The sequence below is a fragment of the Propithecus coquereli genome, unplaced genomic scaffold (genome assembly GCF_000956105.1).
Source record: "Propithecus coquereli isolate 6110/MARCELLA unplaced genomic scaffold, Pcoq_1.0 Scaffold66, whole genome shotgun sequence".
NCBI classification, from domain to species: Eukaryota; Metazoa; Chordata; class Mammalia; order Primates; family Indriidae; genus Propithecus; species Propithecus coquereli.
In genome coordinates this window covers 5,696,098-5,718,799 of record NW_012152618.1, presented here as the reverse complement: position 1 = coordinate 5,718,799, position 22,702 = coordinate 5,696,098, and the positions used below count along the sequence as shown (strand labels likewise).

Here is a 22,702-nt window from a genome sequence, read left to right as displayed (position 1 = left end):
AAGTCACATTCCCAAATGTCAGCTTCATTCACAATAACGGTGATATTGTGAATTCCATCGGTTTGACTCTTTTTTTATCCTGAGAAAAAGAAGGTGCTATTTATTGGGTCACCAAGTCTATGCATAAAGTTCATAAACTTGACTGCAAGGGGAGCCTCTCAGAGTTTTTTTGGATGCTTTGTGCTCTTGATCTTGGCATAACTCACTTATGTGGCACATAACAAGCCTAATAAACTTGCTTTCCCAGCCCACGGCAGACATTAGAAGGTGGAGTGAGGAATGAATAGTAGGCACAATAATGTAACAAGACATAAGAAGTGATGCTGAAATCGTGGGAAAAGTAAAACTAGAAAAAGAAAACCCATCCATAAAAAAGCAAAGGCACTTCTATGATAATTTTCTGAGATACGAACATGCCTCAGTTATGTCTGAGGCTATCACTACAAAAGCAAAATAAGATATCTATAAGTACAAAGAAAATGGTCTATGATATTCGATACACTGTTAGAGAAGGCAGGGAAATTTAAAACTATTCTATCAATATGATTAAAATAAATTGAGCTTTCCTGTCTAAAGGTTAAGTTTCAAGTTATTTGGAAAATATTTTTACTCAGAATATGTGGCCTAATAAATAAGGCATTAATCTGCCAAACATAACACACTCATTCCTGACATTTGTATGCTTGTCTAAGAGTGCTGAGTCACGCTGCCATGTGCCAGAGTTATTTCCTCTGGCTGTGGGGAGCTGCTCAGCCTGGGTATTCATTCATCCGGGGGTAGATGTGGGCTTTAGAACCTCCTACTTCAAGTTTCTGGAAGCCTGACAACTTCTATGACTTTTTAGAAAACCATAGATTATTCTAAAAAAGGTGAGATGCAGACTCAGCCATCTGAGTTGGCTTTTCTGCTTCAGAGATAAGACAGATCCTACTTTGTTTATTCGTTTTGTCAAATTAAGAGAGCAGCTTTGTCCATCTGGTCATCCATTTCCCATTCATTCATTCAACAGACAAATGCTGAGTATCTTGTCTGTGCCACTCAAGTAGCAATCTTGGGTCTTATCTAAGTAAACTGTAATTCCTTGGGGGGTTGGGAACAGGTGTGTACACCAAAAAATCAGGCCACATGACAGAGAAGGGCTATCATTTCCCTGCATTTATATATGTGAAGGAATTTATAAGTTTTCAGATCCAAATAACAGTTCATTACATATTTAATGAATTTCCTTTATGAACAAATAAATTAAACAAATTCAGTATTTTTTCATCATATCTAGGACTTGTTATATGCTGAGAACTGGCATGAGCCCAGCAGAAGTTTGGATCCCAGGAATACAGGCCAAGAACCTCCAGAGGCAGACATGTACAGAGCGTATCCTGACATATATGAACTTACCCCACAAGTTACAGACAGGGAGGCCTTAATACAGCACCCCTTAAAGTAGGCCACCCTTGCAAATACTCATTTAAAAATGATGAGGTGGACGGAATCAAGAAATTTGAGTCATTCTCAAAATTTACCTCTATTTGTACTTCTATCTTGCAAAGTAAGATGAACAAAAAAGTAGAATAACACTTTTTCTTAGTCCTGCTACTTTCTTTGGCTCTGCTGTTTATTTGTACTAAATCTGCTGTGATAGCATGCTACCTGACTAGAAAAAAAATTAAATCTGCTTTGATTTCTTTGAGCTCCTGGACCTCTTTCTTGGTGTGCAGCTTTGATACGGGAGATTCTGGACAGAAAGGTGGCAGGTAATGTTTGGGCCATCAGAATAGTGCTATGGGATATGCTATAAGATGAAAAACCAGACAAAAGTTGGAGAGTTAAATAAGACTGTACCAGCAAAGTCATTAAAACAAGAATCTTGGTAGGCTTACTTGTTTTGAAAATTAGTTTAAAAGCTAGCACCTGTAATTATGCAATCCTCCCTTTTCCTAAAGAATACTGAATGGATAACTTAGTATATGAATGGTTAGCACAATCAAGAAATTTGGATTCATGTTGTTTTTCCTATTTTAAATGGTCAATGTTATGAGTTAACATTTTATTTACATTTTTAATGTATAGTGAGATAAATAGAATGAATCAATTAATAAGTTTACTTAAGACAAAGTTATGTCAAACTTGATGTAAGGACAAGCTCAACCGTAAGTCTGTACTGATGTTGAGACTGGAAATCCATGTCATGTGTCTCCTAATAGGAAGAAATGTGTTATTTAAAATGAAAAATGAGAATTCAATAATATGAATGTTTATAAAATATAAACTAAACCTGATCATTACTGTATTTTACATATAATATAAATCAAAACTTGTATATTCATTTTTCACAAGGAATTTTAGAAATAGTTGACCTGACAAATGTACTAACTTAGTATTAGAACATCTGATTGAGTTCAATACCATCAAGTTCCTTGACTCTGTGTTTTTAAATGCCCTTAAAATCCAAATGATATAGAAAATGTGTAGTGTCATGAAATTTCAAACCTGTATCAATTGATATTCAAATATAATTAAGTATAGCTGGGTATGGTGGTTCACATTTGTAATCCTAACACTTTGGGAGGCTAAGGCAGGAGGATTGCTGAGGCCAGGAATTTGAGAACAGCCTGGGCAACATAGCAAGAACTCATCTCCAAAAAAATAAGGAAAAATTTAGCCAGGCATGGTGGCATGTGCCTGTAGACCCAGCTACTCGGGAGGCTGAGCCAGGAGGATCGCTTGAGCCCAGGAGTTTGAGGTTGCTGTGAGCTATGAGCAGGCCACGGCACTCTAGTCCAGGAAACAGAGTGAAACCCTGCCCTCCTCCAAAAAAATGTAGTGAAGCATAATATAACATTTCTTAAATTTAAAGCAACAGTCTTCAAATTCAATTACATTAAAAGATTAAAGTCGGTAATAATCCTTTTTAAGGAACAACGAGACAAAAATGAGTTGCATTAATAACTTTCTCTTTACACATTCTGCTTAACAAACAGGCAGAAGCTGCAATGCTATGTGAGTCATGGAAGGAGTGGTACTCATGGCTCAAAATGAGAGGGTCCTTGGCAGGCTGGGCTACAAGGAACCCTGTGTAAGCTCCATGTTCACCTGCAGATTTTGGATTCCTTCTCTTGCCCAGTCTGCATGTTAGCATCTCAGTCAGAAGTCTGATGTTGGTGTATTTCTCGGAATCCTTTCTTTGTACCCAACTGCAAGTGTCTTCAGTTTAATTCTTCCATAGGACATACCTACCAAGGATTGTGCAGTGAGTTTCTGCTCCATCCCATTCAGTGTTTTCAACAGAACAAAAGTTCTCTTGGCATTTTGGGCCTAACAATTTCTCATAGTGTAAGATATTTAACATCTTGAGTCCCCACTGTTTTAATGCTATTGTGAAATTTCACTTAAAAGTCACTGTGATAAAGTCATTAAGATAAACCCAAAAATGCTCCTAACAAAACTTGTCCATTACCCTTGGGGGCAGTCACTGCTCCCAATTTAGAACTAGTGTGCCTACTTCAACATAATATCCACAAGGGGGTAGTATCACACTGCAGCAAAGGTCACTAAAATCATGGACCTCACCCATTAATATTATATAATGATCACCATCCTGTAGCCCAAGGCTTCTCAGTCTTGGCACTATTGATACCTTGGTCGGATAGTTCTTTGTTGTGGAGGGCTATCTATGCACTATAGGATGCTCAGTAGCATCCCTGGCCTCTATATACTAGGTGCCAATAGCAATTCCTACCTTCATGGGAAGGTCAGATCAATGTGCATAAAGTAGTGTGCAAGCAATACACAGAGGCACACAAGTGAAGGGCTCACTCAGGTAGACTGTCCTTCCTGGGCATCAAGGCAGTCCAGTTAGAGCAGGTGGATAAAACCACAGAGAAAGGGGGCTGTTGTTGAGGGCTCTGTAGGTCCATGGCTTCAATCACGATGCAGGAATTAGATAACTCAAGACATGGAGCGTGGCTCTAGGGGAGGGCACCTACCATTAGCACAGATGCCATAGGCAAAGGCAACACAGCAACTTGACTCCTCAAGGAGATCATGAAATGCACCAGCACACTCAAAGAGAAGACCCACATTTAAGGAAAAAGGGAAAATGAAGCCAAGCAAAGAACACTAAGAAGCAATGAATGACAAGTGAGGACGAGGAAAGCCAGGACGCATCTTTCTTTTCAACAACATGGGTTATGTTTATCATTCTTTATGGATCAATTAACTAGTAAAGGATCTAGTATGTACTATATGTTAAGCACTCTGATTTCCAAATCAGTTCTTATCTGCACCACTCATAGACAGTTATTACACTTTAACGGATTCTATTTCAAGTAATTATAAACTCCATGAGTGCAAGGGCTGATTCTACTCTTTGTGGGCCCATGGTGCCTAACATGCAGTCAGCGCCGAGCCCTTTCTTAGCTTAAGCAAGCTTGCGGGGCCCTGATCTGCACACACATTTCGGAGTTCCACAAACAGTGGCAAAGGAAAATTCTGCTTTCCTCAGGACCTGACAAAGTAAAGAGGAGAGCAAGTCTGGAGAGAGCTGCTGACTCATGGCAAGGTGTCAGGGCTCCCAGCCTGGGCTGCCTGGCAGGACTGTTCAGGGCCTCTTCAGATAACAAATGTAGAGCAGAGAGAAGATCACGCAGCAGCGACATCATGTCAATGGGACCAGCACCACAGAGGCCACTGGTGGCAAGGGGGGGTCACAGGTCCTAATCTCATGGGTCAGAGTGAGGAGAGGTCTTGAGAATTGTGCCTGGTGTTGGGAATGGGAGGGATGCACTTCTGCATGGGGGTGGAAATTTTTAGAAAGTGAAGGTTCTTAGTTCTGACTAATGGCCAACAAACATATGAAAAAATGCTCAATATTTCTAATCATCAGGGAAATGCAAATCAAAACCACAGTGAGATACCACTTATCCCCAATGAGAATGGCCTTTATCAAAAAGTCCCAAAACGATAAATGTTGGCGTGGATGCAGAGAGATAGGAACACTTATACGCTGCTGGTGGGACTGCAAACTAGTACAACCTCTGTGGAAAGCAATATGGAGGTATCTCAAAGAGCTACAAGTAGAACTACGATTTGATCCAGCAATCCCATTACTGGGCATCTACCTAAAGGAACAAAAGACATTCTATAAAAAAGACATCTGCACTCGAATGCTTATAGCAGCACAATTCACAATTGCAAAGATGTGGAAACAACCCAAGTGTCCATCAACACATGAGTAGATTAATAAAAGTATATGTATATCATGGAGTACCACTCAGCCACAAAAAACAATGGTGATCTAGCACCTCTTGTATTATCCTGGATAGAGGTGGAGCCCATTCTACTAGATGAAGTATCACAAGAATGGAAAAACAAGCACCGCAAGTACTCACCATCAAATTGGTATTAATTGATCAACACTTAAGTGCACATTTAGTAGTAACATTCATCAGGTGTCAGGCAGGTGGGAGGGGGAAAGAGGGGATGGGTATATTCACACCTAATGGGTGTGGTGCTCACCGTCTGGTGGATGGACACCCTTGAAGCTCTGACTCAGGTGGGGCAAAGCCAATATACGCAACCCAAACATTTGTGACCCCATAATATGCTGAAATTTTTAAAAAATTTAAAAAAAAAAAAAAAAGAAAGTGAAGATTCTCTGATGAGCAAGGGACACAAATCAGATTGTAGGTCTCTTCCTAGTGTCAGTCCTGATCCTCCAGTCCTTCACTGCTGGAGACACCGATGCCCTCCACTCAAGCCCATCTGGAACTGACCATAACCTGGTTGTAGGCCTGGAAGCAAGCCTTGCCACTAACGTACCAGCCACTCCAGGTGGCAGAGACCAGTCCTTTCAACACCCACTACAGCTTCCATTTTACAGCACTGGTTTCTCCCCCTCCCATAGGACGTGCCCCACTCCTAAATGCATACCATTATACTATGCTCATATGAGGGCTTACATAGAACCACATCTGGCCAGCATTGACAAGTTCTCTCCCACATCTTTTAAACATGACCCTAGTATTCTTCAGTAACTATTTGACTTACAGACTCCTCTTGCACATTTTCTGGCCCAGACCCGGAATGGGTCATTTTTCCAAAGAACTCTAGTTCCTTTTAAAAGAAAATAGCATTTAGAGGCCATAATCTGAGTTCTATATCCATCCATTCTCATTGGGTTATCATAGCTTCTAGGTTTTTCAATAGACAGAGCTAGAACATATGTATTTTTTAGAAAAATAAATTACAATTTCAGAATATTTCTGATTTTAAAGATTACAAGTTTCTATGCAAGTCCTTTGATTTTATATTTGTATCTGTTTTCTCCTATTGTGAAATCCTGATTCCTAAAGATACTAACATGATTTCTTATTTTCTTTACCCTTCAATACATATATATCAATAATAATTTCAAAATATGTATAAAATATTATTACTAACAATAAGACTGCTGAATGCAATTTAAGATGTCATGGTTCTTTTGTCTTTAGGTTATATTAGTAGGCCTAGAAACACTGCTGTTAAAGTCATTTGAAATAGATTTTGTTTGAGTATGCAACTAAACTACCGAACAAGAGTCATTACTCATTTCTAGCCCTGCTGCCTTCCTGTTTTTTTCCGTCCCTCTATAGGTACAACAGTGTCTTGATTTATCTTTTTCCTGTGTCTTTTTGAAACATAAGCAATTGTATGCACGCTTCATCTTTCCCTCCCCCTTTTTAGACTGCTTTTTTTTTTTCACTTAACACTGTTACCTGGAGATCCTTCTACAGCAGTCTATTTCTTCATTCCTTTTTGTACAGCTGCATAGTAAGTACTCCACCGTAGAAAGTACCATAATGAACCATAATCTGTTCAGCCAGTTCCCTATCAATGGACACCTGTTTCTGGTCTTCTGCTATAACAAACACTGCTTCAATGACTCACCTTTTACATACCTTCCTTTGAATTTTTGAGAATGACTATTTATTTCAACCACATTAGGTATTATCTTTCAAATCTTTGTTATTCAGACATGCAAAATCGTGTTATTTTAATATATATACCTCTTTGATTAGTAAAATAATTTTTCACACATTTATTAGCTATATATATTTATTTGACGATTGTCTATGCCACTTTTAAGGTGGTTACATTCTCCATATTGATTCTAATTTATTCATAAGAGGCATGTAAAGATGGTAAGTCCCATAAGGATAGAAGCTAGGTTTGTCTTACTCTCCATTACACCCTCAACACCTAGCTTGGTAACCAGCAAACAGCTCATCAAAAATATTGGTGAATAAATATTTATGATAGTTATTTCATATTACATATCTTTTCAAAATTTAGCAAATTGTGCAAACTTTGGAAGTTATTTAGCCTTCGTAAATCTGTTTCTTCTATGAAATGGGATTAATAATTCTTAAGAGGATTTTTATAAGAATTAAACATAATAACTATAAAACAATTAATACATTATCTGCTATGTAAGCACTCAAATGTTAAAGTCATTATCATCATCATCATCACCATAATCTTCATCATCATGATCTACTCATCATTCATCAATACCACAGGATAATCAATGCAACTATGGTGTTTTAAGGCGGAGCAAAGACCAAAGAGCAAATCTTTTATTGCCTGCATAGACAGTCAGTGGTGTTGATATGTAATAAAAAAATAGTTATGAAACAAGGCAGACAACTGTTTTCCACGTAAAATATTTGTTTCAGGGATTGCTCAGGGATATTTCTTATATTCAGGAACTTTTCTTCTTCCCTGATTATTAAGTATCTAGTTGTAGTCTTGAAAGCAGAAATAAGTTAACAAAAGACAAGGAAGACCAATGGGATACAAGTATCAATTCTCTGACTTTTCGTTTGAGATGGTAAAGATTTGGGGGAAGGAACTGAAACATACCCAAATTCCAATATATATATTTATATCAGAGAATCAGAGATAAGACTAGAAAATTCTTAAGGCCCCTCACAGTCCAAAACATCTATATTTCCTTTCTACTTTTAAGATCAATCAATAACAATAAATGAGATAAAAATCATTTTTGTTTGATCCAGCAGTTTGTAATATTTTTAAAGTCCAAGTTTCCCATGATAGGGAAAACATTTACAATTATTATATAAGTACCACAAAGAAATATATAATTGCTACATAAATAATTGCTTGGGAGCAATGGCAATTTGAACTTCAAGGCAAGCCAATACAAGGAGTAAATGTCTCTGTTTTTCAGCTCCATTTTTGAAGATTCTGGCCACAACACTGTGGTGAGTCTACTGAAACGGGCCTGACCGCAGTCTGTTATATGCACTACCAAACCTGTGTCTTCCTTTATCAAGGTAGTTTCCATTAATGGCAAAAGCAATCTGATTATCCACTGTGTATGAAGCACCACACCAGGCACCCAGGAGGAATTGCAATCATAGCCCCATGGATTCTCTAACTTAGAGGGAGAGAGAAGCCTCCTTGACTCTGAACCTCTCTGCGGATATTTTGCCATTTTTCTGCTCCCTGCATGAAAGAACCGTCTTCACCCACTGTCTTCATTTCTTCACCTCCCATTGCCTTTTAAACCCACAGCAATCTGGCTTCCACTCCCCAACACTCCACTGACAGTGCTCTTGTCAGTGTCTCTAAAGACAAAAAAAAGACTACAATTTCCTCTTTTCCCAGCAGCATGAAACACAGTTGCTCACGGCTGAAATGCTCTCCTGTTTCTAAAACACAAGTGCCCCTGGCTCTTCCCCTGCCTCACTGACTCCTCCTCTGCGCTCTGCCTCTGAGTGCAGAGTCCTGGGACCTCACTGCTTAGCTCTCCCCTCTCTTTCTGCACATTTTACCTAGGAGATCTCACTCAGTCCATTGGCAGTAAATATAACCTCTGTACTGATGATTTTCAAATTCATGTCTCTAGCTTAGATTGTTTCCTTTAGCTCCCCACACCTACATGCAACTATCTACTCAACATCTGCACTTTGATACCTAAAAGGAAACTCCAAACTAATATGTGTAAAATTAGGTGTTTGGTTTCCCATCCGTCCCACCAACTGTCATCCTCTCTTCATCTCAGCCAGTGGCACCTTATACACCTCTTGGTCAAACCAGATAATCATATATCACCTTTGATTCCTCCTCATCCTCACTCCTCCACCCCGAAAATGAACATATCACTAAATCCTTTCAAAATCTATCCACATTTCTCCATCTTCTCTGCCGCCACCACCTCTTGGCTAGATGACTAAAATAGCCTCTGAAACTCCCATTTCTATTTTTGCTCTTCCTCTGATCTACTTTCCTCTAGCAGTCAGAGAACCTTTTGATAAAGTAATTCAGCATATCTTTTTATATGTTTTTGGGGGCCATGTTAATGCTTTATTCCTCCAACAATTATTAAATCGACAAGAATGAGGGAAAAAGCTACAATTATATAGCCACAGGTGAACCTAACTATATATCAAATTGATAGCATAACCACAAAGAGGAATCAAAACATAACAAGAAAAGAATTAATACAAGCAACTTTAGAACACAATACTCTGGCAGTACATTACTGGTAGGATGTATTCTAAATAAAACATAATAACCTCTAAATAATCTTGAACTTTCCTTAAAGATTTTCTATGGTGGTGTCATGGGAGCAGTAACTCCTGTGTTTATTTTAGGATTGAGCAAATGACATTGCTGTGAACCAGGGTTCTCACTGTGGGAGAAGGGAGATGAAAATGTGGAGTGGGTGAAGGAGAGGAAGAGTCCTATGATTTGGACTAGATGGAAGGTCTCAGAATAAACTCACTTAAACGATTGTTCAATTGATAGATTAATCAATCTCCCAGCTCTGTCTACTGAAAGGGCAAAGGCAACCCAGTAGCAATAAACAAAACTACTGCAGCCCAGATTTTGGATTCCAAATGACATTCGCCACCAAAAGGATCAGGGCTCTTTGGAGAAATGACTAATTCTTCCAGGGCTGGGGCAGGGAAAGTACAAGTTAAGCCAGGAATACCTTGTTGGGACAGATAGCAAGAAAGTGCATATAAACTGATGGGGACATGGCCAAAAAACTCAGGGCCTGAGTGAGCGAGGTCCCACTTGCCAAATTTTGGATTATTTGAACATAAAAAAGAATGATGATAGGAACAGATTATACCTATTGAATGAAAAAAATGAATCTGTGAGACTACACCTAACAAGCACAACGAAACTACAGGGACAGGAGAAAAAGGAAAGCTCTTGTTTATAGAAGAATAACAATTAAGAAAGTTAGAAAGAAAATTAATAGAAAAATCACCATTTTTCAGCTGGGCATGGTGGCAAGTGCTTATAGTCTCAGCTACTCAGGAGGCTGAGATCTGAGGATTGCTTGAGCCCAGGAGTTCAAGACCAGCCTGGGCCACATATCAAGACCTCGTCTCAAAAAAGCAAAAGCAAAAAAGTCATTTTGCAACTGCCAGTGCAATAATTATTTTAGGCAAAAAACATCAATTTATACTATGACTACTGGATGAAAGATTTTGTGGGATACAATATATATAGTCTTCAGGTTCCATTCCACAGATTACTTACTAAATACAAAGGGGAAAACAGGTACATTTACAATAGAGAAATCTGACCAACACCATTTTAACGAATGACCACACTTAACAGCACGAATAATGGGGGTTGGAGGGTGAGTGGGAGAATGACATCGCCTTCCCCTGATGTGATGCATGACAAGGACACAACACTTATATAGTAGTAGCCATGCCAAAAAGTACATAATCACGCCTAATATCAAGGAAACAGAAAAACTGAAATTAAGAAACATTGCTTCTTAATTTTGAAAACAAAACAATTATTTCTTAACACTGAAAACAACTTTCAATGCCATGAAAGAAAACAGAAAGGCTTAGAGAACTCGTTCTAGAATAAAGGATAAGCAAGAGACATGGCAACTAAAAGCCATGTTTGATCCTTAATTGAATCTTGGATCCAGAAAAACAAAACAAAAAGCCCCAACTATACAGGACATTATTGGGATAACTGGGCAAATTTGGATAGGAACTATATATTACACAATAGCATTATATCAATAATAACTTTTCTGAGTGTGATAATTATGTGGGAGATACCTACTGAAGTTTTAGGGGGAAAGTACCTTGATGTCTGCAACTTATTCTGAAATGATACAGCAAAATAAAAACTACATAAATGTGTTAAGAGAGTGATGAAGCAAATGTGGTACAATGCTAAGAACTGGTCATTCTAAGTAAAGGGTATATAGCATTGTATTCATTATGCTAATCTTGCAACTTTTCTGTATGTTAGAAATTTTTCAAAATAAAAGCTAAGGGATAAAAAAGTAATTCCTATCATACTTCAAACTTGCTAGAAACAAAAACAAAAATAAAAACAAAGACAAAACAAAACAAAAACCATTTAGTGTTGTTTCACTGTGCTGAGAATTAAACCCCAACTCCTCATGGCCTACAAGGGCCATATGGTCCAGCCCCGCCAGCCTCTCCAAACTTAGCTCCCTGCCCTCCATGTCATCTTCTACACCCTTGCCTATCTAGCCTGCCAACAATCTTAAGAACACACCAAGCCTCCTCACCTCTGAGCTCCTCCCTTGGGCCCAGAAGGCTCTTCCCCAAGCTCATGTTCTGGGCAGCCTCTTCTCACCTTTGAGATTTCAGTTAAATGGTCGCCCACTCAGATAAACATTCCCTGACCACCCTGTCTAAAAGAGCCCCTCCCTTATTTCTAGTAGAGCACTGATCACAATTTGTGAAGCTCTTCCATTTCCTTTGTGATTGGCCACCAGACTGACAGCTCCATGAGGGCAGGACTGGCGTGCACTGGCATGAACTCAGCCTGGCACACACTAAGATGAATAAATAAAAGGACAGGTGCACAACAAGTTATAAAACTCACAGAAGGACCCAGCTTCTTTAAAGGAGGTAGAAGTAAAGTGCCTGATGAAAAAGGGCACTCGTCTAGTCACAACTTCTATGAGAGAAAAGCAGAGGAATATTCTGGAATATAATGACCTTATATTCCCTGTCCGTAACTCAAAATGAGACCGACATTAATTGTCCTAACTTGGTTTAGCCCATGCCTTGCCCATTCACCCCTTCCCTGGAGCCCCATTTCGAGACCAGCCACCCTCCAGCCTCCCCTAAGTCAAAAATAATCTGGAAAAGTGGTCCAGAGAGAAGCAAGGGCCAGAGAAACAAGGTTCTAACGTGAGGCATATCGTAAACAATAAGCCACAGAACTTCAGGACATGTTAAACTCAGGTGATGTGACAGCCACCAATTTTGAAAATCTGCTGAAATACTGAAAACGTTTTTAATGCAGGATAAGACTAGAGTACAAACCAACATCATCCCTCTTGCTCTGCTTCTCCAATCTATTCTCCAAACTGGAGCCAAAAATTTTTCAAGACATATATTTGCTCATGTCTGCAGGATAAGCAAATTTAAGTTGGCTGAAAGGCCATTTGTAACCTTTTTCATTTTCATCCCTTGCTGCCACCTCCCTTTGTCCGATCCAACCACAATGAAATTGTAATGCCTCAAACTGGCCAGACTCTCCCTCTCTCACACCTGAGAGCTTTAACATACCCTGTTTCCCTTGCTTGAGATGCTATTTCTCCCCTACCCATGTTCGCTTGGCTAACCCCTACTCACTCATCGAGTCTTAGATTAGAAGTTATTTCCTCCTTTGGGAAGGCAGGATTCTTTAGGGCACCTGTACTTCCCCTATCATAACAATTATCCCTGTGTTATTCAGGTCTGTTTATCTTTATCTGCTAACTTCACAGGGAGAGACAGCAGTCTATCTTGTTCTCCTGTTGTTTCCCTAGTATCCAGCAGAACATCTGGCACTCGGTGTGTTGTCACAGACATAAGTGCTGTCCAAAAAATATGTCCATTTTGTCCCTCAGACACACAATGGGAATGCACTCTCCTCTTCCTTGAAAGTTCGGTGAGACCATTCAACTTGCCTTGACAAAGAAGTCTCAGTGGACAAGATATCTGCCATTTGTAGGCAGGAGCCTCAAAGAGCCAGTACATGATGCCCATGCGCTCTCTGCCTCCGCCGTGGTGACTGGGAATGATTAGCGGGGTTATGGGGTGAGGATGAGCTAACCCACAACAGAGGCTCAGTCAGCCTGTGTCCCTAAATGCCTGTGACAAGCAGGACCCCCTGCTGACAATATTCCCCCCTACTGACCACACTGGATGTGCAGTATAAATTAAAAAATAAACTTGGTAAAACCAAAGAGATTTTGAGGTTGGTTGTTACTTCAGCACCAACTAGGACATATTAACTGATAACATATGTGTTCAACTACTGAATGAAACTTAATTCAAATAGCCTAATCTTAGCATTAGATTAAAAATCATCTGAAAACCTAAATATCATTCAATAGGGGACTGGTCAAATATGTTACCCTTTCTGTACATAGCGGCATCCTATGTAGACATAAGTAATGAGGTAGCTCTTTGTGTCATGGTCTCCAGTGTGTTCTGTCAAGAGGGAAAACAAGGCTATGAGTATATAAATGATTGCATATTTGCATAACAGAATTTTCAATGGAAGTGTTGAGCAAGGAACCAAGGTAGGATAGATAACAGATTCCAGTGCAGTTTCTGGGAGAAACCACAGACAGAAATTTCTAAACAGACTATGAGCATGAGTTATACGACCATAAATCCCTCACCCAAAATGAGGATGTAATAGAGTCCAGAATGAGATTTTTGGAGAGGACTGCTGTCATATCCCTTCCCTCAGTCAAGAGAGAAGTGCTTCTGGGGACCACTCAGAGACTTGATATGAGTCCCCTACCGTTTGGGCAGGGGGTAGACGGCGCAGTAGACTGCTGTCTGATTCCTTCATAGAAGAGGTCAAAGGAGAGACTGGCTGGCTAGCGGCTCTAATGGAGGCAGGAAGGGGAAGCTGCTATGTGGAGCTTGGCCTGCCCACCCAGAGTGCAGTGGGGCAAAGAATATGTCAGCATTCACACAAACTATGTGTGCGAGAATCTGCACTGGGTCGCTTTAGATAGCATCTGAGATGGCTGTGGAGCAGAAGGAAGCTGGAGGTGGAAGGAGTATGCCACCAGGCAGGGTAGAGACGTAGCAACCCTCCTCAAGGAAACCACAGGAGAGACAGGGCTGGCAAGGAGAATGGGGTCTCTGAGGGTCCATGAAGGCAGTTCACCAGAGTCAGCTAGGAATGCATGCCATGCTCTGAAGCCCAAGGCCAGCTTACCACCATGTCAGTCAACAAATAATGTCCCTGCTCTCCAATGCTAAGGGCATCAGAAACACCAGCCAACGTGTGAGGGAAGAGGAGAGCAAGAGAGAGACCAGGCCATCCTCATACCCGTCCCTGCCTGTGGAAGTGACTGAATGAGTGAAGCTTTGACTATTCTATGGGGGAGAAATCTCAAGAAGCCCTAAGAAAAGTGGGAGTGGGGCAGGAGACATAAATTTAACCACCAGAAAATCTGTTGCAAAACTGTGAACCGAAAGAAAAAACAGCCCTATTTTTGGAAGGTGCTCCAGAGGCCAATGTCCCAGCACAGGCAGGTGCTGGTTCTTTTGTCACAGATGCAAAAACACAACCTGGCAACATAGATCCTGCCCACAGATGTGCATGTGTCTAATGGTAGAAGAGGAGGATAAATGGGAGGAATTTTGCAGAAAGGTGGCAATCGTCACTCAAAGGAGGCACCAGCCTGAAAACACTGGAGAAGACGGCCCTAGCAACAGTGGAGGGCTATTCCTAGCAAATGTGCTTACACCAGGAAAGCAGAGCCCTCAGCCGAGCCAAGCCCTTTGCACACACAGGCCAAAGAGCCATCTGGAGCAGGAAAATTTTAAGGACAACTGCATGGGATGGCATTCAGCCCAAATCTAGAAGGGCTGGGCATGCACTTCCTTTGGAGGCCCAGGGATGCTTTTTAAGTATCCCCATGTTGCAGGCTCTTCACCTCAAACCCCACTCTGCTTCAGGCAGGTGAGGGCAGGAGGCAGGAAGTCGGAAGTTCAAGTGAATTATGGGGAAAGCACAAAGGATCGGGCATCTCAATGACAGAATAAATAAGGCTCCCAGAAGTGGAAGGGCCAGATAACAAGGTTCTGGGAGTCAAAGGAAAGCATAGTCCATGTGATTCAATATCAGAGAAAGCCTTTCCTACAAAGAAAGTGAACATGAATGCTAGGACTGATCAAGATGAGAGGTAACCTTTTGGGAACAGCAACATGCCAAGCAGTCCAGCAAAATAACAACAGTCAAGTGGAATGGGCCAGGTCTGCTGTGAAAGGCTGTGCGGGATGCTGACCTCCGGCTGACACGGTTAAATGACCAAGAAGAAGTATACCTCTTCGGGCAGACCACCTTACCATAATTTACACAAAGGCATCTTATATGTTAGAAGTGGGGGCAGAAGGAAGGGTGGTCAAAGAAACGCAAGACCTTAAGATCCTCGTCACAAACCTTGACATCCAGTTGCACCTTCATTGCTTAGACCTCAGGAAACCCTGTTTCCTGGATCAGGGGTGTGATGGAGAGGGGAGCGTGATCCAAGACACCTAGTAAGTGCCGCCATAACCAGAGCTCCCATGGCAACTTTCTTTAAAATGTATTGTATTCAAATTTCTATCAAAATGTCATTTATTTATTTATTTATCTATTTATTTATTTTAAAGACAGCATTTCACTCTGTTGCTCAGACTGGAGTGCAGTGGTGCAATCATAGCCCACTGCAGCCTAGAACTGCTGGGGGGCTCAAGTGATCCTCCTCCCTCAGCCTCCCAATTAGCTAGGATCACAGGCATGTGCCATTACACTTGGCTAATTTTTCTTATTTTTTTGCAGAGATGGGGTCTCACTCTTGCTCAGGCTGATCTCACAGCCTGGCCTCAAGTGGCCTCAAGTGATCCTCCCACCTTGGCCTCCCAAAACACTGGGATTATAGGCATGAGCCACTGTGCCCTGCCAAAATGTTATTTATTGTGCAGGGTGAAGTATTTAGGAAGAAAGGGACTGATGCATGCAGTTTATTTTGATACGCCTCAAGAAAATAAAGTGGGATGAGAGATCAATAGAAGGATGGACAAATGGATAGATATGTGATAAAGCAAGTACAATAAAATGTTAATGGGGCAGAATCCAAATGGTGGTTATATGGCTGCACAAGGTAAAATGATTTCAGTATGTTTTAAATTTTTCATAATAAAGTATTTGGAAAACATTGTTCAAAAAAAGAAAGAAAAGAAATGCAAGATCTAAGGAAAGATAATGATGTACCCAAACAGGAAGTGGCTACAGACTATAATAGAAAAGTCACCAACTAGCTGTAATAATAGCAGCTAGTATGTGTTGACTGCTTACTGTTTGCCTAGTGCCATGCTAGCACTTGATAGATAATCCCATTTAATTAGAATTATAGCAATTAGAAATGATGTGTTCTTGTCAAAGAAAGTCTCTAAGGCTAAATTTTGAAAAGTAGAAGCGGAAACAGAGCATGTCTGGCTAAAATGAAAGGAAAGGAAAGGAAAGGAAACACAAAGCTACAGACAGAAAACAAAAGACAAGCTTTCTATCAGCAAGGGAGGAAAGAGCTGCCCATCCTAACAGTATTTGTCAGACCTGAAAAATCATACATAATATTGCCCTGCATGGGATCGTGAAGGACGTGAAGTTTCAAGCCTATTGTTTCCACGACTCACCTCTTCTTCTCTACTGGAGCCGACCATAATGTCATGGGCTTAAGCATAATTGCACTTTATGTGGGTCTACTGTTTCACAGAGTTCAAACTGCTCTTATGTGTACCAAATCAGGCAGCACAGTGTCATGGAAAGGCCAAAGACTCGGATATGACAAGACCTTGCTAAAATTCTGAATTTTATCCCTTACTATCTAGATGACCTTGGGCAAGTATCCTACTCTCTGTGGACCTCAATTGCTAAACCTACAAAATGAAAGTGGTTATCCCCATTTTACAGATGATACAACTGAGGTCTGGAGAAGTGAGATGACTTGCACAAGATCACACAATTGATAAGAGGAAAAACAGGAATAATGTCTTTTGACATGAGGCTAGTGCTCCCACAACTTATACGAGGCCAGAATCATGCTCACGTGCTCCTGTTGTAAAGCTCTACCCTGACTTTCCATTAGTTGTCATCTCAAATAGACAAAGACAAAACACGTATAATAAATGAAAGTTTAAATATCTCTCAAGACAAATCATCCTTTGGTGTGTCCAAAAGAAAATTAGGTTAATAAGGAATCAAAGTAAAACTCTTCCCAAAGTATCCAAATTGGCTTACAGTTTTTAGTTGCACATTTCTGACATTTCTCATAAATATATAGTTTATAAATGCCAGTAAGTAACTACTTTTCACACTGTCACCCAGATGTAAGTAAACTCCAGGGCTTAGAAATAAGTTTGTCTCAATAATTAATAATAAAAATTTTTATTTAAATATTCAAGGTATCTGTTAAACTAAAAAGTGGATCCTTCCAACACTGAAACTTTCTCGATTAAACATATTTAAACTGAAATTGTGCAGAAACCGGAAAAGCTCAGGACATGTTAAATAACAGAACGTTGAATAAGCTCCTTCCATGAGTGAGCAGTAAGTATCTTTTTTGGACCAAGTTCCTGTTAGTGAAACAAAATGAAAAATATATTAATAATCACAGACAACACTGAAGTGCAGAGGAATATATTTAAACATGAAGACCTAGAGAACAGAAGCCTTAGTTGGGGGAGTAGGCCTTTTATTTCTAAGGGCACTTTCAGAGACCAGAGCAAAAAAAAGAATAACTTGTCATTTTTTTAATAAGACAAGCTATAGATGAAAAAGTAGCATAATAATAAATGCACCCACATATAATTATTCTATAAAAGTTAAAGGCACACTGGCATAGAGATATAAAAATTTTGGTATATCTGTTTTGACTTTTAAAAAAAGTCCAATATGAGAGTAAAATTATTTAAGATATTAGTTTTTCACTTTCCAAAGTCTTCAGATTTAGCCAAAAATTATGTTTAAATATCACTAAAGAGAAAGTAAACTGAGGACGATTTCCTATTTACAAATGTAAGACAGAAATCAAGCTACTCAATAAAACATAATTAGGTAGGAATTAAGGATTCTGATCACACGTACACATCAAATCTCACGCAGAGTTTTGTAAAAATAAGCCCATATGCAAAGAAAAAATATCTATAGAAACATACATTAAATGTTAATGTGCTCGTTGCTAAAGAGTGGGATTACAAGTGGTGTATATATTGTTTTCATTATCAGGAAACATTCAAAATGTGTAGTAAGGTAGATGATGTGATACTGGTTGAAACAGAAAGAGACATCCTAGTTTATTATACATGAAATCAAAGTTAACCAAATGCCAGGCACTCTGCTAGGTACAACAAGGAAAACCAAGATGAACAAACAAAATAAAAATCCGCATCCTCAAAAAGCTCATGATTTGGGGAAGAAGTCAAATGCATGTTCCAACAACTAAGTACAAAGCAGAAATCAAAAGTGCTATATAATACTGACTATAGAATATTATAATACCAATAGTAAATACAGAATGGTATAAGGGGAAGGGAGAAGAGAAGTTAATTATAGCTAAATGGAATCAGGAAGCCTAGACAGAGATGGTCATTCCACTGGGTTTTGAAGAATGGAGAGATTTGGGAAGATGAGGCTGGGGGGGGAAAGGCTAATTTTTACTGAGCACTTTCTATATGCCAAGCACTGAGAAGTACTTAAATCTACTAATTTATCCAGTCCTCCTATTCACCCTACAAGGAAAATACTCTAATTATCCTTCCTTTACACACATGGAAGCTGAAGCTTTCTCAAACTCACACACTAAGAAGCAGCAGAACCATAATTTGAACCCAGGTCTGTTTGTGTTCTATCACCTCCATTTTTAACAATAAGAAAGCTAAGATTTAGAAAAGTCCAATATCAAGCCAAACAGCTAATAAGGAGCAGAATAGAACTGTAAACCTGGGTCTGAGTCTAATCCCAGGTCAAGCCAGACATATGGCTTTATAAGTATCATCTCATTTAACCTCCAAAACAATCTTGTAAATCTGGTACTATTATTTTTATCATTTTACAGATAAGAAAATGAAAAATCAGATATGATTTCCCCAAGGTCACAGCACTGGTAAGGGGTGGACCCAAAATTTAACTCAGGCAGCCTGACTTCTGACCCTTTGGCTAAACTGCCAAAAAGAGAGTAAAATAGCACCAAATCCTGGACAATCACAAATGTCAAACTCAGAATCCATCAGCCATGCAAACTCATTGAAGAGTTTTGCTGTGGAGCACAAATAATGTTTTAGGAATAAAGTCCATCAACAGACATATCAAAACTAGATTCTTGGCACATAAAGTTTAACAAGTCATGGAGCACTTTACCTGTACAGCTTTTCAAATAAGGTTAACCACAGTTTCGATTAGGTATAATTTACCTCAGAAGGTCATATAGTCATTCAGTAAGCACTCTACATAAAATGTCACACCCCAACTAGATGCTGCAATACTTTGTTTAGCATAAAGTACATTAGATTTATCCGTTATTGTTATCTTCCTACAGATTTCCATACATAACGGTGTGAAAATTGCAAAGTAAGTAATTGATAAATGAACCTGCCTTCTCAAAGCAAAATAAGAAGGGAGGCAAGAGGGAAAAAGATCAACACCTAAAATAGGTTTGCTTTTTAACATTTTGCTTTGCCTTTTGGCTATCACCTACAATATTTTTATACCAAACATTATCCCAAGCTAACCAGCCAGGAGGCCTAGGGTTGTCCACCTACAAAATAGGTTCAAGCAACATTCCCCAGCGACAACCGGAGTCTGACTCATCCTAACATCCGGCATCAATTCTTAATGAGTCCCAGAGCTCCCAAAGTCCTTTCTACTTCTTTCTTTTCCAGTGAATCCTCAGTGCCCTCTTCCCCTGCAGGTTCTGTCCCAAATTCCTGAAGCCTTTCTCCCTCAACCTCTTAGGAATCATTACCAACCCTTTCCATCCTGAGGCTGACCTCAAGTCTGTAGGGTTCCTTTCTCCTTCTTCCCTCCACCCCACAGCTCCCCGGGGCTTCACCCTCCTCCCCACTCACCAGGTGCAGGGCCAGGGGCAGCAGCAGCAGGAACAGCCACAGGTAGAGGTGGCAGCTGTTGGTGAACTTGCTCTGCTCCGGGTCGTGGTACCAGCCCCCCGTGAGCGCGGCCCACACGCCCTGCCGGAGCAGCTGCAGCACCTGGGACACCATCCCGGCGGCGCCCCGGGTCCCCCGGCGCCCTCAGGTCTAACACTCGCGCCCCCAGGCGGCGCCCCCGCCGCCGCCGCCGCCCCCGCCGTCCCCGCCGCCTCCTTCCACCCCACGACTGAAGCTGGAGCCGCTTCTCTGCCCGGACCCGCGCACCGCGGCGCCGGAGCCGGCTGCTGCCGCCGGGCGGGTGGGCGCCATGTCCGAGGGAGGAAGGATTTTCCCAGCGTGCTCAGGGGCGGCTGCTCGGAGGATGCTCGCGAGGCTCCGCCCAGCGCCCGCCCGCGCCCCTCCGCCGGCCTTCGCTGGGGGCCGAGAGGGATTGCTTTGAGTCTCTCCAGCTTCTCTTCTTTTGCCTCTGCCCTCTCCCCTTCCCCTTCTCTTTCTAAAGGGGCGTGAACGGCTTAAAAATTAAGGGCGTCCTCTTGCAGAAGGGACTGACCCGGACATGTTCCTCGGCCTTGGTCTTTTCTGCACCAAAAGATTTACAAAACTCAAGGTCCTGTCACACAGCATTCAAAGTAATTTATTCTCCTGAGCACTGCCCGTACACCTTCATTCTCCTTAATTAAGGGCCGACCTCAGACGTTCTATTAGTCTAAGCTCTGCCTAATCCTTTGGCACCGACCTTTTGTCCTCCCTGACTTTTTCTCCTTCGCCCCCTTGTTGTCCAACTTGGTGGATCAAGAAGATAACTGCCTTCCTGGTATAAGTTCAGGAGCCTCGGTTAGGCTCCTTGTCTTTTTATCCATTTTCTAGCACTTAATCCCAGGCATTAATTGACTGTTTATAATGTTAATCTAAGTCTTTCTGTGCGGTCTAGATAGGAAGATCCACTAGAAAAAGACATTAATGATCTTTAATCTATTCTATATTTTATCATTTACAGTAGATAGACTTAAGATTCTCTTTTGAGAGCAGGTTTTGGAAAAGGAGGAGATAAAAGGGAAGTTGTCTTCCTTTGGGATAGGCAGAGGGAGCCCTGTGTGAGTTAGGACCTTGGGGAAGAGCAAAGATTAGGTTCCACGATCCCCAAACATGCCTTTCCTGCATTGTGCTTACCTGGTCTGTCCCAAACACATCGCGCTTCTCTGATATGTGTGCCTGCCTGTGCCCTGGCCATGTTCTGGTCCGCAGCAGCATTCACTCTTGGCTTCCTTAGTCGGGCCCAGTAAGGGCATGCCAGCCTTCCCATGCTGAAAGAAGATAAGCAGAGGGCCATTCCGAGGAGAGGGTCCAGGACATAAAGGCCACTGGGTTACAGCAAAAGCCTCATCGTTGTGTGTGTGCCTTTAGCCTTAACTGCTCTTCATTCTACTTACTCTACGTTCATCGGTAGGAATGACTAACCAAAACGTAAGATGGCTGCTTGCTGTACCAGAAGAGTAATTTTCTCAAAGACACAGTGGATGTTAGTCTGTATATCTCCTCAATGCTTGAAACCTACCAGGTACCCTACAAATGTTTAATAAGTGAATCAATCAATCAACTCTACCCTACAGATTCACACTAAAGGGTCACCTTCATATGCATGGACACAGGAGGAAAGGCCATGTGACAGGTCTGTTCCTACAATGATGCTGTGCCCTTGTTCATTTATCCTGATTCATCAAATATCTATTGATCATTTGTCCTGATTCGTCAAATATCTTCTGTGTGTCAGGCATTTTGTTGAAAAATGAAAAAGCAAATATAAATAAAATATAGTCTCTACCATGAAGCAGTCAACAAGCCACAAGAGGAGGCAGGAAAATCAATAGTCTTGCCATAAGATGTGCTGCCTGCTATAATAGGAATGGACATATGTATCCAGATATATGGAAGAGTTGGGGCGCTGAAGGGGAGACACATGCAAGTCTATGAAGGAGGGGTGGTGTGAATGAGCCCCAGAGGACTGGGACTGAAGGCTAAATATTAGCTCTCCAGGCACATAAATGTGAGTAGCTTGTACATGTATAGGCAGATACATGTGTAGAAAGAGAAACATGGAAAAACATGCCTAGAAAATTGGACTGGAAGGGAGAAAAACTTAACGAGATATGCAGAGGTCAGTTTTCTGAGCCATACAAAGTTCTTCAGATCTAATCCCAGGCAATGGGCAGGCACTGAAGGCTAAAGCATGGATGTGACATGATCAGTAGTATAGGGGGAAATGCTGAACACCTGAACCAGCAGGGAGGGACACAATGTTCAGGGATCAGATATGACTTAAGGCTTAAAGACCAATTCAACATGTAGGTAAAGGAATAAGGTACCTGTTGACTCTCCTTCCTGGGTTAAAGTGACTACACTGTAAAATAATCAAGTTGTGAAATACAGGAGGATTAACAGAAAAAAATTGACTATACCAAATTTGAGTTGCCTGGGGACTTTTTAGGGCAGCAGGGAGAGTATGGTTCTAGAGCTTG

The 22,702-nt window shown here is 40.9% G+C and overlaps 1 protein-coding gene across 1 annotated transcript in view; it reads right to left on the bottom strand.

Annotated features, from left to right (window-relative positions):
* PCNXL2 (pecanex-like 2 (Drosophila)) overlaps nucleotides 1-20,314 on the bottom strand; it is a 275,717-nt gene extending 255,403 nt beyond the window's left edge. Inside the window, exon 1 of the mRNA XM_012660166.1 lies at nucleotides 20,145-20,314. Coding sequence (XP_012515620.1) covers nucleotides 20,145-20,297 — 153 coding nt within the window. The 5' untranslated portion in view covers nucleotides 20,298-20,314. The remainder of the gene's footprint in view (nucleotides 1-20,144) is intronic.
* Nucleotides 20,315-22,702: the final 2,388 nt, after the last annotated feature.